At 39.5% G+C, this 20,011-nt stretch overlaps 1 protein-coding gene across 1 annotated transcript in view; it reads left to right on the top strand.

The window, feature by feature from the left end:
* Exoc4 (exocyst complex component 4) overlaps positions 1-20,011 on the top strand; it is a 695,598-nt gene that overhangs the window by 553,157 nt on the left and 122,430 nt on the right. Inside the window, exon 13 of the mRNA XM_040728511.1 lies at positions 6,483-6,638. Within this exon, the coding sequence (XP_040584445.1) occupies positions 6,483-6,638 (156 nt within the window). The remainder of the gene's footprint in view (positions 1-6,482; positions 6,639-20,011) is intronic.

The following is a 20,011-nucleotide window of genomic DNA, read 5'->3' as shown; positions in this document are numbered from 1 at the left end:
ATCAGAGAGGTGTGAGTCTCAATTGAGAAAATGCTTCCATACATCCAGGTGTAAACTAGCCTCTAGGGCATTTTCTTAACTAGTGATTGATGTAGGAGGGCCCAGCCCACTGTGGGTGGGACTTTCCCTAACTGGTGGTCTTGGGTTCAATAAGGAAGGCCAAACAATCCCTGGGAAGCAAGCAAAGTAGGTAGCACTCCTCCATAGCCTTTGCATCAGCTCCTGCCTCCAGGTTCCTGCCCGCACTTCTTTTGATGATGGACTGTTATATGGAACTGTGAGTGAAATAAACCCTTTCCTTCCCAATTTGCTTTTGGTCACAGAGTTTCATCTCAGCAATAGTAACCCTTAACTAAGACACACACACCTACAGCTCTGTGACGAGCCTAAAGACCTACTGGTATTTCTATCTCTTTTCTTAAGTATTATGGCCCAGCCTTATTATGATCACTATTATTATCATTATTTTCTTCCTCCTCCCTCTTCTCCTATTTTTCTCCCTCTTCAGGTTCCTCCTCCTCCTTTCAGATTATTGTATGTTTTCTTTGACACTTTCATGTAATGCACACTGACCACTCAACCCCTGTCTTCCCCCATCCGCATCTACTCTTGCTCACATTTGTGCCCGTCTGTTTTGTTTAGTGACGCACTGAGTTTAAGCAGGCCTGTGTTACCATGGACTTGGGGCTATCCAGTAGAGCCGGCAGACACAGCAGTGGATGCACAAGTGACAAGGGGCACTTCCACTCTCACAGGATCACAATAGCCAGGATTTTAGAACTGTTGGTTTTGTTTGGTTTTCTTCTTCTGCATGTTACCTCTTCCTGAATCCCTGACTGTCATTATCACTTGGTTGAGAGGTGTTACACTCTAGTTTGGGTTGCTGCACATTCAGTCATTGCTAGTCTATAGACTGGACTAACACAGCAGCTTTGCTTAAGCTAGCCTTGTCCTTGGTTCATGTGGCTAACTTGGCTTCTAGTTTTTGAAGTGTCTGGAAGATTCAGTCTGGGAAAGTAAGCATCATGGCCTGGCTGTCACAAAGCAGTTGAATCCAATTAGCCCCACCGCCCCTGGTTGTTTACCAATGAAAGCCCCAGCACCCCAGCTGTGTCTGGGGACTGTGCACACTTGCACTTCCTAACTGTCCCAGTGAGCCAGAAATGTACATCTGAGCCAGTTGACGCCAGCAGATGTTTTCAGAATGAAATCCAGTCAGCCATGGCTTGAGGGTAGACTCTTCCCATGGCAACCCATCACCTGTTTCAAGAGACATGCCTATCTTCCTCTCCCCTCTGGGAAGGGCACAAATAGTTATACAGATGGCTCTGTCTGTTGCCTATTGCACTGTGAATTAATTGGTAGATTATGGTTCTGGTTGGAATGATTAACCCCATTCCTCTTACAGAATAATTGTTGCGATTTCTGGGGTCCTTTTTTAAAGCTGTTTAGATATGTCCTGGAATTTTATAACCCACCTGATTTGTTCATTACAAAATGAAAACCTAATAAGGACAGTTGCCATTTGAATGAAAATTTTGCTTTAGGGTAATTATTTCCTACAGGATGTCAGTATTTCAGGTTAGGTATTTAGAATTGCATTTTGGCTTTATCTTTATTCTAATATGAATTAATATACTCTCTATTGAGAGCAGTGTATATTAACATTTGGATTAATTAAGATTACAATTCCTTAATAAAATGATAGCAGGTAGTAATATAATATTTTTTTAGGCAAAGCAATGTTTTTAAGAGACCTCAGTAAATAATCTAGGTACCTTTAACATAGTGAATATCTTAGATACTGTTTCTTTTGTTCCATGAAGTACTAAAATAGAAGGTTTTGTAGCCACACCCATGCAAAATGTATAATGCCATCTCACAGGTGTAGATACAATCATTTTTCATGAACAGACTCAGGATTTAAGAATTGGAAAAGCAAGTTTGGCTTGGGCTTCTAACTCTACAAAGCCACATTTGACCTATCATGTGGCTGTAAAGAGAACTGAACCACTCAGCCAAGTTTCTCCATGCGTACAACATTGAAATTTACTTTACAAATAATTTACCCACATTTCAAAATATTGTTCTTTAATTTTTTGGAAACCATTTAAAAAATGACAGCCTTTAAATGGCTTCTAGGACATAAAAAGACAACTGGTGAGCAGGTGGGATCCACAGGCCAACTTGGTTGTATAGAATGAAATGCTGAGAGGTAGGTGATCCATATAATAGCAAAGGTTTTGCTTTGTGTCTTTTCCAAAAAGAGAAATCGTTATATGCTGTCATGGTCAACAAACTCCTGACAGACAAAGCAAGGTTTTGAGGAGGCTTTCCTCAGAATAGACCACCCAGGAGGAAGCTGTGCACAAGGCAAGGCTTGTCAACAATTGCTCCTTCGTTCATTTGTGTTTTGTGTGAGGACTTTCCTTCTGTTGAGTTTTCAGAGGGAGACACATATGTTTCTTATTCACGACTTCTGATCTTAGTGATGTAGAAAGGCATAGAGTAATCTTGTGCTTTGACTGAAAACCACTAACCTACTGTCTGTTCTGAGCTAAGTATAGGAAAAGAGAACCCACTAAAAGGGCCTCAGATTAATGAGTTATCTAGACTAGGGCAAGAAGTCTTATTTTTATTATTTCTTTTAGTTTTTACACACCTTCCACATATCAGACATCGTGCTAGGATGGCACTAGAAGAAACCATCCTGAGTGAGGTAACCAAGTTACAAAAAAACAAACATGGTATGCTCTCTCATAGCATGGGAAAGGGAGAGGGACCTGGGATTGACATGTGAAGCAACCTTGTTTCTAATTCAAATTTAAATTTAAAAAGAAAAAGAAAAAGAAAGAAAAAACTGGCAAGAAGTTAACTATCCTCAGAGCATTCTTTCAGTTTGTGATCCTAGTTTGCTTTAAAAAAAAAAAACAAAAACAAAAACAAAAGAGGCAGCAGTGAGGGGAGAGATATTTATAACCCTGGCATGCAGTTTGAATCACCTGAGAAATTTAAAGCTTACATCCTCTGTGTGCTGTCCCACACAGGTTCTGATTTGTCTTGTCTTGGATATGGCCTGGGCATACAGTTTTTTCTTTTGTGTTTGTTTGGTTGGTTGGTTGGTTGGTGGGTAGGTAGGTAGGTTGATTTTAAGAGCTCCCCTAAGTGATTCTAGTGCTCAGTCAAAGCCAAAAACCTCTAGCTGTAGTGTAAGGAGAGTTGGACACAAAAAGGTGCCCACAGCAATAGCATGGACGGAACTAAAGTAGTCTTTAGTGAGTAAAAACGTACAACAAGGTATCAGAGCATAAAGAAGGGGAAACAATACATCCCTCTTTGAAACTTTGGAGCTATCCTTCTAGATAGGATATACAGCCTCCATAGAGGGGTCTGGAATAGTGAGCAGGGACAAAGGAAGTATCACAGAACAGGTAGATGTTCACACATTGCTGTCTGGTTCTAAAGAGGGAACTAGGATTGTATTTTAATTTACAGTGATGACCCCTCTGGCATGGTAAGCACAACTAATGTTCTCATAACTCCAGGCAAGAAGCCCAGTTACTGAGTCATTGCCAAGTCCACATGAGAAATGATTAGGGCTTTAATGCCAGCTAATGGCAATGACTCTGGACAGGAAATGACTATTCATAAGATATTAAAGATGTGGAATTAACAGGATGTGGTCACTGTTGGTGATTAAGAAGACTTATATTCCTGATTGGATTACTGGATGGCTAGAATAGGGATGCCAGGTGTCTAATGGGAAAGAGAAATGGAAATGGCCGAATTCCTATTGATTCGTTTACTTTGAAATATTGGTGAAACTGTCCACTAAAAATTCTCTAGGTAACTTTCCAAATGTAGGAACAAGAGTGAAAAGCAATGCTTCCCTGGAGATGTAATGGAGGAGTCATCAGTCTGTGCAGAAGACAAGAGACAAGCTTGCCCGAGTGAGAAGTACACAAGTCTGAGGGACTCAACGTGTAAGGCATGGGCACAGGAAAAGAGCTAGCATTTTGGCTCCCAAATGGGTTCAGGTGGCAGTAATAGAACCAGGAGGAAATGATGTTAGAAGAAAAAGCAGATGTAGAAAAGAAAGGGAAATAGAGCATTAGAAGCTTCAAAACGGTCAAATAGCCCAAGACTTAAGGCATGCCGGTAGAGTGGTCAGCATCATGGGAATGCTGCTTTGAGAACCATTATTGCAGTTGGCTTAAGACTAAATGTTAACTACCTGTCAAAATGTGAAGAGAATAGATTTAGGAAGCCCTTTTCCTCCTCCTAACATATGCAAAATGGGTAAAAAAATCTTCAGTGTTAAAAATATTTCTAATTGGTAATTAAACTAAAAATGAAATTAATTCTCCATATTCCCAGAATGAAAAAGGAATTAAAAGTCACAGGAGCAGCCGGGCGGTGGTGGTGCACGCCTTTAATCCCAGCACTCGGGAGGCAGAGGCAGGCGGATCTCTGTGAGTTCGAGGCCAGGCTGGACTGGTAGCCTCCGAAACAATACAGAGAAACCCTGTCTTGTAAAACCAAAAAAAAAAAAACAACAACAAACAACAAAACAAAACAAAAAAATACTACAGTTCAGCCTGCAACACAAGAAGCTAGAGATTTCATCTGTGGGGAAGTTATACAAGGGGTGGTCTCACCCATGAGTGTAACCCGGAAACTTAGATGCTGTGGTCAGTCATTTGATGGAATGTTTTAAAGAACAGAGGACTTTGGAAGAGAGGAACTCTGGGCCAGGGAAGAAAATCATGTATGCATTATTTAGAAAACTAACAGAGACTAGAGAAATGCATTGTAAAGAGACATATGTGAAATATAGGAAGAAAAAGCGGGGATAACCTAGGATTCCTAAGAGCCTAAGTAGAAGGATAACTAGAAACAAAGGAAGATGAAATGTGTTTGAATATACCTGCTGAAGAGAGAAACTCACGTGTCTAATATGTGCCCACCATTCTGTCAGATATAAGGGATGCAGAGGTGAGCTATGAGGATCTACAGGACTGATCAGAGATACATTTTTTCAAATTGCCAAAGAATATTCAGGGCTTGCCTGCAATGGGATGTTATAAATCTGAGGAGGTATCATGCTTTAAGATTTTCAAGTATAAAAGTGTATAAAAGTGAGATTGAAGAAAAATACAGTGAAATGAAGGGAGAGACAGGAATAAGGGGCGCCCATGAGAGCAATTTGAAAGGCTAGATGAAGAAGACTCCGCTGTCATAACTTCATATCTCTGACCACAGTTCTTATCAGAAAACCTCTGCTTGGAGTGGTCTAGAAAATTCTAGCAATCACCCACACTTCTTCTAGTCTAGCTTATTTTAAAGGCACCAGGGCAGTATTGTTGCAATATGAAACCATGGTACTTTTGGTTAGCCTGCACCAAGTCAAGGTTTGTTGACCTCACCTTTTCTGGTCTATGCATATTGAATTATCTATTGGGTCAAGGAACTTTTCTTATAGATACATATGCTCCATTTATATTTCTCTGAAAATGTATGCTGTACCTCAAAGTGATTCTTAGCACTGAAAGGTATCCTTGCCTGTGATGTGAGAAGCCTCCAGAGACTGGAGACTTGACCATCATCACCAGAATGCCCAGCTCATGAACATTCCATAAATAAATGTCACTTCTGTCAGAAAGGACTGCTGGTGAGAATTTTTTGACCCTTAAAGTCAGCTATGGTGGCAGAAATGTTGAGTAAAAAGAGAGGGTTTTTTTTAATTAAGTTGAAATTGAACATGTAAAGTGACTTTTCAGATACATTCTAGTAAGGGCAACATTAATAGTGAACCCATGGGCCCTATTAAAGGACTAGAAGCATGTCAACTCTAGGTCACTAGCCAAAGCCCAGTAGAGTTAGCTATAATCAAAGGTTTTCCCTGACATTTGGGGCACAGGCTTTCTTTGTGATGATAGGTTTACTTTGAATAAAGGGATGTTTGTCCATCATTCAAAAGCAACCTTCATGCAGAACTAATTGGTAGTATAAACCAAAAAAAGTCAGAGAATAGTCTGTTGTAACACATATTATGTTCACTTATCAGAAAACAGTCTATTGCAACACTTATTATCATCTTTTGGGTACCACTCTTTTGTCATTGAAATCGCATTTTAAAAATATGATTACACTACTTTTTAAAAAATTATTTCTTGAAAGGTCAAACACAAAATTTCTCATAAATTTGTGTTCTACATAGGATATTAACAATTATAAGATAGATAATCAATAATATCAGGTTATGATTATTCAACATATTAGAAACTGAGAGTGAAACCTGGGAGTGGCATTTCCCAGCAGTGTGACACATAAATAGATATTGCTGCTTCTGACACAGGTGATACGCTGTGTGTAAGAAGAGAGATGGGCGCAACATCGTTTTCTACAACAAAAGCAGCAATATGAATGCAATATGAATGTATATGATGCTAAAGTATCCATTTTGTTGTGGCCATTTTCAGGGGCATTGTCCAGTCAGAAGAGAAACTTGTCATCAGTGCATCTTGGGCAAAAGATGATGATATCAGCAGACTCTTGAAATCGTTGCCAAACTGGACTAACATGGCTCAGCCCAAACAGCTGAGGCCCAAGAGGGAAGAGGAAGAAGACTTCATAAGGTAAGCATCTACTTTCTAAGCTACAGTAGACAGAGCGGGGGAACCCCATGTGTTCATCAAATCCTTTCTCAAATTAAATGGTGATGATTCTAAAGATAAAGCAGCAGTTACTTAAACTTGAAAACTCTTTCCCTCCTCACGCACCTCCTTTCCCATGCAAGTGTACCTTGGACTCAAATGTCAGCAAGGAGTGGTGAACCCGATGTAAGCATTGCCAAGTTGGACTTAAATGTCTCAGATTATATATAGATACAATACAGCCATTTGTCCATTCATTCATTCATTCAGCAAAGCTATTCCTTGACAAACTGATGGTAAGATACAGCTCAGCTCAGAGTGTATCACAGCACTGCAAGTGTGTTCTATAATTTCCATGTTCATTCACACAGACTATATTGTCTTTCTCTTGGTTTTGACAGAAGTAAGGTCTCTCTTTTAACTTTTCCATTCAGCATTTGTCTTTGTACAATTTATTTAATTAACCCATGGAATCTAATGAAGCTGCACATTTTCCTACATCTGACTACTCTTCTCACTATGTCATCATTGTGTAAAGTAGATACAAGATGGCAACCGTGCGTTATTGTGTTAGAGTTAGGTTCATTCTTATTATCTTTTGTTCATCTGGGTGAAAAAAATTAGATGGTACAATAAAGTAAAAGTACTTTAAAAAGCAAAGACCAAGAGCTGGGAAAGGGAGGCATATCTGGAATCTTAACACACAGGAGATGGAGTCAAGAGGGTCAGGAATTCATTTATTTACCTTTCACCACATAGTGAGTTCCGAGCTGACTTGACTATATGAGACCCAGAGTCACAAAGAAAAACAAGGAAGAAGCAGCAAAGACCAAAAATTTAAAAAGTAGTAATTTTAAAAAGTAATGGCCTTCTCTTAGTTTCATTTTATGATCAAACAATAGATTCAGCTCTGTCTGTCACAATGTAGATTGAAACTGTAGATAATTTGGCTTAAATGAGAATGTCCCCATATACTCAGATATGTGGATATTTGGTCCCCAGTTGGTGGCATTGTTTGGCATTTAGGAGGTACAACCTAGGAGCAGGCTCTGGGAGCTCTTAGACTTGTCCCACTTCCAGTTCATTCTCTCTGCTTCGTTTCTGTGGTTGAAGATGTGATCTCTAAGCTTCCTATTACTTCCCTCTGCTGCCATGCTTCCTCTGCCGTTATGAATTCTCCCTCTGGAACCATTACTAGGTGTTCTGTAAACCAATAATCGTTTTCTCCACCCCACACAGTAAGCCAGATTAAGCTGAATTGAAAAAGTAAAAGAACAGACTTTTTGAGCAAAGCAACTCCTGGGTGAGTCCTCCAGTCCCAGAGATCAGGGCCAGAGGAGTTATGCACCCAACTGAAGCAGGGAGCTTATATAGCGCATAAGTAAGGGGTGATGACATATTTGCCACAATCTGGATTTGTGCCCAAGTATGTATGGTTAAAACCTGAGCACTTTAGGTGGGGACTTTGGCTGCTAGCAACTTCAGGGGAGGAGCTGTCATAGCTGCCAGGAATATAGAACTGGCCTTACTGGCACCTTTTCTTTGTTAGAGATTCTCTGAGAGAATGGGTTTGAAGAGAGAGAGAGATGGGGATTCTCAGACCTTACAGTAGGATCAAGCTGGAAGTTCCAACCATAACCAAAATAAACTCTTCTGTCCATGAGTTGTTTTGTCATGGTATTTTATCATAGCAACAGAAAGTAACTAATATATACAATAAGTCTTTACTGTTCATAAAGTTAACTATCTTCACATCTATACAACTTATTCACTGACAGTAGGTAAACTTTTCCAGATATTAGCTTACCTATAGTTACAATTGGAAAATTGGAGGGTATTACATGTAGCAGGCTTTCTTTTGACTTCCAACCAGCTCCCAAATAAAGACATAGAGACTTATTAGTTACAAATGCCTAACCTTACCTGATGCTTGTCCCACTACCTCTTATAACTTAATTAACCTGTTTCTCTTCATCTGATTTGCCTCTTTTTTTCTTTTCTTTCCTTCGGTATATCCTACTTTTCCTGCTTCTATCATGTCTGCTGGCAGCTGCCTGGCTGGCTAGCCCCAGGCATCTCTCTCTCTCCTTCTCCCTATTTGGAGCCTAGATTCCTCCTACTACTGATTCTCTGCCTGGCAACCCCGCCTATCCCTCTACTGCCTAGCTATTGGCCATTCAGCTACATATTAGACCAGGCAGGTGCCTTAGGCAGGCAAGGTCAAACAGCAACACATATCTATATAATTAAACAAATGTAGCATAAACAAATGTAACTTGCTTTTACATAGTTAAAGTAATATGCCACAACAATTAAGTGTTGGGGTGAGATGTGTGCGCAGGTCTGTTTGACATACGTTAGGCCTTGAATTGCTGGGTAATAGTGTGTGCAAATTTTGAGGGTCTACAATATCAGTTTTCTAAAGTCTTCCTAAGGAGTTGGAAATACAACTCAACCATTAAGAACACAAACTGCTCTTACAGAGGACCCAAGTTTTATCCCCAGCTCTCACAACTGCCTGTAACTCCAATTCCACAGAATTCTGATACCTTTTTTCTGGCCTCTTCAGACACTCACACACATACATTCACACATACCATCTACACACATAGACACAGACACAAACACATACATACACACACACAGAGAGACAGAAGAGAGAACTTAACTGTCTTTTAAAAAATCAGGAAACAGAATAGGCCTAGAAGTTTGAGTCCTCACAGTGGTCTATCAGAGTTGCTGTTGGCATGTTGGCTTGTGTGCCATCAGACTGGGTATCTGCCGTCTATTGATAGTAGCCATTCTAGTTTGTGTGTTGAGGTAATTGGATGTCATTTAGTATGCATTGCTCTCATGGCTGATGTTGAGCAATTTCCTGTGTATTTTTTTTATAAATGTATTGACTTTCATGGTGTGTGTGTGTGTGTGTGTGTGTGTGCGTGCGTGCGTGCGTGCGTGCGTGCGCGTGCGTGTGTGTGTGTGTTTCAGATCTGTTGCTTAATTATGTTTTCTTTGGGGGGTTTTCCTAGTGATTTGTAGAAGTGATCTTTATATCAGGTTGCTATTCCTTTGTTATAGATAAACCAGTCTTCTCCCACATGACAGTTTGCTTTTTTATTCACTCATTGTGGTCTTTCGCTGTCTGTAGACTTGTCTATAGTAAATAAGTATAGTTTATTGTTTGTTCTATGGATCGAGAATTTTGTAAGCACGTTTATCTTATACAAAAGTCACAGAGGAATGTTCCTTGGAAACTTTGATGTAGTGGTTCCCCAGCATCTGAATAAAAGAAAAAAACCTTAATTTTAATTATATTCTTCTGTAACTAAATTTTCCTCAACCGAGATTATGCTCTTATGACTTTAATAGTGGAAAATATCCTAATATTTACCACCACAAGAGATAATGACTGATTGAAGGATTGATTAGCACTCAATTAGATATAACCAACTGACCTTAATACAGAAAGCAAGCCCCAAGGTGCTATGCTTTCACAGAATTGATGTCCGATCATCATTTTACGGCATTCTCAAGTGGTCTGAGTAAGCACATTCCTACTCCTCCTTATAACTATTCTCATTTAACTGTATGTATTAACCTCAGTAGTTGAATTACAAGTGATTTCTGGATGGTAATTTCTTTTGCACCAAAATTTCAAATGATCATATGTCTTCTTATTGTTCCTCAGTTTATTTTTATGTAAGAACTTCATTGTAATATATGCTTGCAAAAGATTGTTAATTAGCTGTATTAGTTATCTTCTGTAGCTTGATGTAAAAGGAAACAGTTCTATCCAGAAATGAGATGCTGAGCCAGGAATGCAGCCTCTCTCTGACATTGCCTTGAATTTAAAAGAGCTGGAATTAAGGACCCAGCTTTCTTTACTCTTGTTTTGGTCATTCAATCAGACTATTCTTCATATTTAACTCAAAGGAAAAGTCATTCATATAAATATTTCTTCATTTTTGTCTCAATGAAATATATATGATTATGTCCATCTAACTATATCAAAATATCAAATTCTCCTAGTGTCCTTCGAAGGTCTACCATCAAAGTAAGCCCCATTCCAACTCCACCATCATAGTTGAGTTTTGCTTGTCCTTAAGGTTTTTCATAAATTTGGCCATAGTGTCTGGTCTATTTTGTTGATTTATACTTGAGATGTTTGGTCATGTTTTTGAACAGGGTTTGAAAAACATCATAAGAGAATAATTTTTTTGCTGGGTGGTAGTGGCACATGCCTTTAATTCCAGTGCTTCAAAGACAAAGGCAGGGGGATCTCTGTGAGTTCAAGGCCAGCCTTATCTACAAAGTGAGTTCCAGGATGGCCAAGGCTATACAGTGAAAACCTGTCTTGAAAAAACCAGAGAGAGAGAGAATAAGTTTTCTTTAGATGTGATTTTTTTTCCTTTTAACCTGTCACATCCTGTATCTAGACTAGAAGTTGAAACCAAGTAAGTAGGAGAGAGACCCTTCACTGATACTCCAGTGTAGTTACAGAGGGCCTGATTTAGTACATTAAAGTACCATATAGCACTGCATAAGTCAAAAGACTGGAAAGTCACTATTCTCCTATAATTAGTTTTTAAAGCTCAGAAGACTATTAAGTGAACAGATGAATATAGATCCAGTGCCCTTTGCAGTGAATAAAGGCTATCTATGCTCTCTTCATCATTAAATGAGTCCTTTCTCTATTCTTGTTTTTTAACTAAAAAAATGAAATGTATTATTTCCTGGTTCAGCTTTGAATAGGAGGGGAAAAAAAACTAGGTCAAGCTAGGGCTTTAATGGGGGGGGGGAAGCTATTACCCTTTTGTTCCCAAAGAAACTAAAAGCAGGTTCTCAAGCCTATTGTCTTTGCACCTGTCATTTTATATAAATATATATTTATATATTCTTTGTGATAATAGCTACCCACTGATAAAAAGAGTTTGCTTTGGTAGGATGTAATTAACAGGAGGAGGAAGATGTTGGTAAAAGTAACAGAAGCAGAGCTGGGCTGTATGGGAGTTGGGGCGATCAGAAGCAGGTACCTAAAACCTGGCACTCTCTTCATTTATGGCCCCTGAATTTTAAACAATAAGAATCACTTCTCTAGAGCCAGCTCTGAAAACTTTTAAGTTTGATTGGCAGACAAGGATCTGAGTCTTCAAATAATAAAGGTCAAAAAATAAATTTGAAACCTACAATTAGTCTTGAATTAGAGCAGAGTTATGGCAAATGATAAAAAGTAATTGTCTAGGCCAACAATATAATGAAAACAGTAACAATTGTCAGTGCCCAGCAGTATATGGCACATTATGAGTCTCTAAATCTTAGCATTTCCATTCAACAAATATGAAAACTGAGAGAAAGAAACTTCATCATATACACAGCCATTAAGTCACAGAGATGGAGTTTAAACCTAGGTAGTCTGGCCTGCAGAGTCACCACACTATGGTCAGCCAGGTTAAAATTGGACCAAGAATGTACAACTTTGCACTTTTTATTTACTCCCTCATTTTCATTGATTATCATAATCTTGACTGACAGACATTTTTTTGCAAATGTCTCACACATGTATCATGATGGCACTTTGACTAGATATTTTTTATTATTGTATTTTTTGATATATTGCTTTTTGTGTGGATTCTCTCCATTCCATTAGCAAGTGTTCAAACAGCATGTGCCCAGATGTGTTTAGGAGGAACAGTTCATTAAACCAGTACTGTGTTTTAAAACTGTTTCCCTCATTTCCCTGTCAGTAATCTGTTGTCTATTCAAAGCAAAGGAAATAGAAATGATCATTGTTGGGAAGGGAAGGAGGATCCCAAAAAGAAAAATATGTAAAAAGTAGAAAATTAATTCCTTAAATTTGGGGTTCTGAATAGGAAGAGACTACAGAGAACTGTGGCTTTTGTATTTTTAGAACTGAGTTGTCTAGATGATAATCTTTTAACACTTCATCTCAGGGTCAGATGACTGGCGTATTCACTGTCAGGGTTTTTATTGTATGAAATTTTGGAGTCAGGATGATTACATAACAAAAAAATATTGTTTCAGTGCTTCGTGATTGATTATAATAATTTCTAAGTTTCTTTCCCCTTGAGTTTGCACTGTGTGTTTAATTTAAAGAGAACAGAAGTAGAGCAGGTTGGCCCTTATGTTTCCTCCTGTGGACTCCTCAAAGCACAGTATATTCTTGACAAATGTCAAATGAGTTAAACCAACTTAAAACTGGGAAAGTCATCTCATCTTCAAGTAAGAAGCACACAGTATAAAGCTGGGGTATGCCCCAACTGGGAAAAGTAGTTCCCCCCTGGAAGTTCGCAAGCCTGAGTTCTGGTCCTCAGCCCTGCCTGCCACTATCTAGTCCACTTTGTTTTTCTCTTCATTCTGTCTTATCCCTTGTAACTTTCTTCATGTAGCTCAGACTAGACAATTATGAAGGGAGCAGAAACCTAGCAAGGCTAGAAATATATTCAGATATAGAAATGGCATGAATAAAGTAGAACACTAACAAGTTTCTGAGCAGTTGCACTTGAAATTTAAAAGGGCCCCAACATAATGTAAGCAACAACTATAGAAAACTGCAGCTGCTGGAAATCATGAATCTGAAAGAGCACAGAGGTGATACGGTGGACAAAGACTTCAGCTATCTCTATGAAATTATTCTGCAGAATGCACACACTTATCTCACTATCTCTGGATGCTTAATATGACTTTTAAAATGCAATTAGAGAGGGAAAGATGAATCAGACTCATGAATATATTAAGTTAAGTGCAAGGGTAGAAAATGCTTTGCTAATTAAACAAGATGAAGGTCATGGATAGATGTGGGCCATTGTCCAAAAAGGCAGGGTGAGAAGCAGACTTAAGTCTCAGAATTAAGCAAAAGAGATAGGCCATTAACCAGAAACTCAGCTACAAACACATCAGTGTTCAAGATGATTGAACTCAGTACTTTATTCTTATATCAAAACTCCTATTAGCAAAAGTGTAAGTGAAAAATAAAATAAAAATCTCCATATAGGTTGTAAAATGCTAGTCTTCCTCGACAGTTATTTGAGAATTATAATTTTATTAATATTTTAAAGTGCTAATTAATCATTTTATATATTATGTTTTTATTTAATTTCAGATCATGGGATTATTTACTAATTTCCATTTAGGTGTTAATTTAACCTTCCTCTCATTTGAAGTCTTAGTAAAAGATTTTAGTATCTGTTCTTCCGATGTAGTCCATCTTGGTCCTTGAAGTTGAGAAGGTCACTTCAAGCCATGGTGATGGTAAGTAAGATGCCTGAGGTGATCCAGGCAAGGAGGTTGTAGGTTGAATTTCCCTGCTAGGTGATGAAGAACCATTGGCCTGCTTACCTCTAGTTTTCTCTCCCTAGTAGACATTTTCAGATTCCCCGTCTGCCATTTTTCACCCCTCCTTATTGGCCATCCTCAGCTTTTCTTGGCACAGCCTCTAGTCATCCCACTCTCCCTTCTTTCCCTCCTGTGCCTGCCCAACTCAGCTTTCTAGATTCAGTTTAGGGATCAACACTGCCCATCTCTTTCACAAGTCCTCTCCTCTCCCCATCACCTCCTATGAGCCTCCATTTCCTACCTAGCTAGAAGGAGAGTCAAGGAGGGTGTCAAGATGTGAGCAGTGAGCAGAAGGTCAGGACATCACAGGTGTGAGCTGTGAACAGACGGTCAGGGCATCACAGGTGTGAGCAGTGAGCAGATGGTCAGGACATCACAGGTGTGAGCTGTGAACAGACGGTTAGGACATCACAGGTGCGAACAGATGGTCAGGACATCACAGGTGTGAGCAGTGAACAGAAGGTCAGGACATCACAGGTGTGAGCAGTGAACAGAAGGTCAGGACATCACAGGTGTGAGCAGTGAGCAGACGGTCAGGACAGCACAGGTGTGAGCAGTGAGCAGACAGTCAGGACATCACAGGTGTGAACAGATGGTCAGGACATCACAGGTGTGAGCAGTGATGGTCAGGACATCACAGGTGTGAGCAGTGAGCAGACAGTCGGGGTGTCACAGATGTGAGCAGATTGTGGGGTGTCCAGATGTGAGCAGTGAGCTGACTCTTTCTAGTGTAGTGAGTGGTGTTCTTGGGGAAATGTTTGAAACACCCAAAAACCCAAACTCAAACACGTTAGGGAGGGAAGAAGTGTTGGGACCCAACCATGTCAGAATAAAATGTCTAAAATCAGTACAATAACATTAACAGTTTCAAAGGATTGTCTAATGAGGAATGTAATCACTGAAAAATTTGGAGAAATAGACCTTAGAAGGTTGTGTGTGAGTTTTTCTGAGACACAGGACTGGAGCTGGGAGAGGTGGGACAATAAATAGGTTAGTATACATTGTGTTTGGTTTTTAGCCATAGTAACCTGTAACATGAGTTTTCTTTGGTCCAGCTAGGTCCCACGGCCCTTCTCTGCCCCAAAGAAATACGCAGATGCTATATTAGTTATAAGCTGTTGGCTGGCGACTTGGGCTTCTCATTCTTAACCCATAATTACTAGTATGTATTTCCTCCTGGCCATATCTTAGCGGGAGAAAAGGTCCGGCCCCCTTAATCCACTGGGGTCTGCATTGTGTCTGTTCGACATCTCCACAGTAAAGAGAGAGAGCGGTTTCCTGCTTGTCCTTGCTTATATTCTGATTATGCCTTCTATGTCACTTCCTGCCTGGATCGCATGGCAACTTCTCTTTACTACACTTAACAGAATTCTCCTTGTCTCCTAGTCCTGCCTATCTTGCTTCCCTATTGGCCAACAGTGTTTTTTTTTTTTGTCAACCAATAAGAGAAACATATGTACAGAAGACTTCCTCCATCAGTAACCATTTATTTATGTTAAAATCTTTACCAGCTTAAATATTGTCCCACACATCCCCAATTACTTTTACTGTTTATTGCCAGTTCACTGATTCTCCACATACCCTCACCTTAATAATTTTTCTTTTGAAAACAAGTCTTCACCTTATTCCATTTTTCTCCCAGTTTTATGACAGCATCCTCTTTTCTCTGTGCTGTCTCACATAGCCACATGTTCCCATCTCTGTCTTTTTCCACCTTCTACATCCCATCTCTCCCCTGTTCTGAATGCTACCAGAATACTGGAGCCCTAGTGGGCCTTGCTTCCAGTCAATTTGTAAGCATCTCTGCTAAGCAAAGACGTAAGTTCTTCCAAAGGAAACTACGGCAACCAGAGGGAAAAAATCACAGCTGTCAATACAATGGAATCCTCAGAGGAGGGTATGCAGTACTATATCAACATCACTTTTAAACCTGTATTCTCTGGATCCCTGTAGCTAAAGAAACAAGATGGAGTCTGCTGCTTACACCTCCTGTCGATTCTCATCTATGAAGGAAACACTGAGACCAGGCTTGGAGTGCTTAGCTTAGAAACAAGTGTTTAAAACTATGAATGCACTTGTATTGCAAGTTGAGCCAGAGCAGTAAAGTATGATCTCTATGTGACACACTGTTCCCAGTTGATTTTTGCTTATTGGGACCTGTGTCAGTATTCATGGAAGTTTTCAGTCTGCCCATGGATGCATCCATGTACTTGACTGATTGGTACCAAAAAAGAGATACAGAACATTTGGAGTAAAGCCTGAGATTAGCCTATGATTAGGCCCTACTCTGCCTACAATATATAGGCTGGGTGTTTGGAGTCTTTTCCAATGATTGGATGTATATGTATTTGTTCATTTAAACTAGCATATCAGAGAGGAACCGGGGTGAGGCAGTTAGAAGGTGATTTAAGAAAACTAATACAGCTCAGATGACAGAGTGCACAGAATAACTGAGCATGATGGTGTACACTCGTGACTCAGGAGTTAGAGGCAGGAAGTTTGAGGCTAACAAGGGAAACATAAACTTCTGTCTCCAAAGAAGAAGGAAAAGACACACACACACACTCATACACACATACACACACACATACTCAAATAAAAGCCAACAGGAGATCTGATGTGCAGTATGGGGCTATACTTGATAATAGTCTACTGTGGTGGGGAGCTTTACTGCAAGCATTATTATAGGAGCTCTTAATTATCTCACAATTGTGAGATAATAGGTGTGCTTAATATCTTAAATATGTAATACAATTTTTGAAAACTTTTATAGAAAAATTAGAAGAACTGATAAAGTATTCTTTATTTTCTATGTATAGTTTATAATAAACTGGAACACACCTTACAGAAGTTAGTAGCCTCATGTATTCTGACTGTTTGGTCTAACTTTGAACTTAGGGCTCTAGGTGTGTTTACATGTATAGCACATTGTAAAGACATACCACTTGCACATCAGAAGGAACTTAGGGTTCTAGGTGCAGTGTGTTTACATGTATAGCACATTGTAAAGACATACCACTTACGCATCAGAAGGAACTTAGGGCTCTAGGTGCAGTATGTTTACATGTGTAGCACATTGTAAAGACATATCACTTACACATCAGAAGGACCTTCTTTATAAAACCACCTCGTTTTTAAAATTGGCTGATTCTTTGATGATTGCCACCTTCCATTGAAGTCTTATAAAAACAGAAACTACCGGTTCCAAGATCAAAGCAGGATTCCACACTGATGGCAGAGGTGTGTGTTTCTGACCAGTCTGATCATCAATTTCTCATTATTGATTGAGTGACACACATTAAACTGGCTACACAGTAGTTGTTAAAGAAAAGTTTATTGAAAACTCAGATTTCTGTCTTGTCTATTACTTGTTACCCAAGCAATGCCATTTGGAGAATGTGAAGTATAGAAATCTTCAGGGGTACAGTACAAAAACCCCTGATGTAACAATCTGCACTGCAGTTTTACATTTGCAATTGGAATTTGGTCACATTGCATACTTTGTAACCCCAGGACTCCATGTAGAGGGGTCCACCCAGGATTAAGCCAGACCAGCATTATCTTCATAGCCTATTCCAGGTCAGCCAGGGTTACATAGTGACACCCTTTTTCAAAAACTAAAAATTGAAAATTGACCATAGATTTAAAATGTGACTCTTTAATCTATTACATATATTTTTAGTAATATAGGCCAAAGAACAAAAGTTGCACTGATGGGGAAGAAAGTAGCAGCTTAAAATAAAGGTAATTACAGAGAACTTTTAAGAATTCCTTGTGTAGAAATTGTGCAGGGATGAGTCAAATAGGAGTAGGGATTTTTAACATAATGCATCTCCCATAATAATGCACTTGAACTTATCACAAGTTACCTACCTTGACCTGTGATTAAAATCTCAGCCTCTAATTGGGAACCACTCTGTGAACTTGGTGTTTTGCTTGCCAGCTCGCTCCATAAAAGATGCTGCGTTTGTGACCTCTGGACAGTGAGGCCACATGATGGTGAGGCTGCCCCTACACAGTGGCGCCTTTGCTTTAATGTCTGGACCTTTACCCCAGAGCTGAGTAACCCTGGCCTTTTTCCTCCTGCAAAAGCTCAGTTGTGTACAACTGTTTCTCTATGCTCATCCCCAGTGAGGACACGACATACAAACCATCCCAACATGCTTGTACATGGACAGAAAGAAAAATGAAGGTAGAAAAAATGTGTGTGCATGCCTTCATGGATTGAACTTGTCAAAACATTTCCCACATTTACCATGACAGCATCATTTATGGGTTTGGCGCTTTGTTTAGTTTAATTTCTAGGTCTGAAAGCAGAAGGGCAGAGACTGTGTTTGCTTTAGTAATGTTGTCATACTTCCCTACTCATCCTCCAGAAAGTGTGGCCTCTATCATTTTAGACCTGCAATGCAGTCAGGATCCACATGAAGTCTCCACTATCCTGCAGTCTCATCAGCTCCTGTTGTTCGTGCTTGGGTCTCTTGGGTAAGAATCCAGGTCACGGGTCAAGTAGAGGTCTGTATTTATGAACAGTCACTGTCTCCTACATGAACTATTCAGTCATGATCACCACACAGATGGTATTTAGGCTTCTCACTGTGTCACCTCACCTGAAGCCTGGCTGTGCTCTGTCTGGCAGTCATTTGGTTAAGTTGATGACTAGCAGGTCTCACCTGCAGAATGATGCTCTTACTTCCTTAGGTTATTAATTAGATGGGACCCCCAAGACCCTGAGGTCTTCTGCTTATCTAACAATCATTCACCAGTAGTCTCTGCAGCCATTGCTGAGAGTCTTCTGTGAGGAGCATGTTCTCTGCTGCCCTTGTCCCCTCCCCCTCCTTCCCCTTCTCACACACTTACTGTGTGATAGGCATGCATTTTTTAATTCATTACGTTCTTACCAGGATGGTCTCTCTCTTGTGTTCTCACTGAAATGCATGTAAATACAGTGAAATGCAGCTGACCTTAGTGTGCAGTCTGATGAGTTTTGACAAATCCGTCTCTCCTCTCCTCCCTACCTCTCTCTCACACATACACAGATAACTTATACTCCAGTGAGTATGTAAAACTATCTCATTACTCCAAGATTCCTTGCCCTTTCCTTATTGGAAGCATTCACAGTTCTGATACTTCCACCATAGATTATCTTTGTCTGTTCTAGAATTTCATATTAGTAGACTCGTACTGAGCACACTCTAGTGTATCTTTTCTAGCACTTGTCTTACCGGCTTGAGCTTCTTCGGTGTCATTATTCATCAGAACACAGTCCAGGAATGGAGTCCCATGCGGGGAATTCTGAGTACTTCTGAAAAACTCCAAGAAAACAAGTGTCTCATGACCTCAGTGACTTCCAAACATGGAGTTGTTCTTGAAACATGTTTTATGCTCCTTCCAAGTATAGCAAATGTGAGTGAGCTTACTTCAGATTCCCCATTTCTGCTTAGTGTTATTATTCAATTATACATTAATGGAAAAAAGAAACATTTTTTTTTGCCTTGTGTGATTTTCCCTGATGAGTGTACACATCTTGAAGTCATGAGAACTTTACTCAGGTGATCTTTCTTAACCCTCAGAGTATAAATTGTCTGAGGCTCTGAATAAACCTGTCTCATTTCCCAAGATCCTACCACCTCCAGAGTAGTAACAGTTGTTCTTATTAGTAGTTTATATTTATAGTTGAGTTGTATTCTGTTGTATGAATGTAGTATAGCTTTTTCCCCACACTTATAGTAACAGGGATTTGAGTTATGTGCAGTCTTATTCCCTCATAACTAAATCTGAACAGGGATTTGAGTTGCGTGAAGTCTTATTCCCTCATAGCTAAATCTGATGCTGATTGCTCATTAATTCTTATAAAAATATCATATGCCTTTATTCTTTTTGAATAATCACATGGAAGAAGAGTGGTTGGGTCATAGGATCAATACATATTTAATATTATATGCATTTCTAGGAGCCCTCAGTGCTTCACTGCCTTGTCAGCATTTTGTCTGGGTTTGTGT

The sequence above is a fragment of the Mesocricetus auratus genome, unplaced genomic scaffold, assembly GCF_017639785.1.
Source record: "Mesocricetus auratus isolate SY011 unplaced genomic scaffold, BCM_Maur_2.0 Super-Scaffold_100019, whole genome shotgun sequence".
Taxonomy (NCBI): Eukaryota; Metazoa; Chordata; class Mammalia; order Rodentia; family Cricetidae; genus Mesocricetus; species Mesocricetus auratus.
This window is presented reverse-complemented; position numbering and strand designations above follow the sequence as displayed.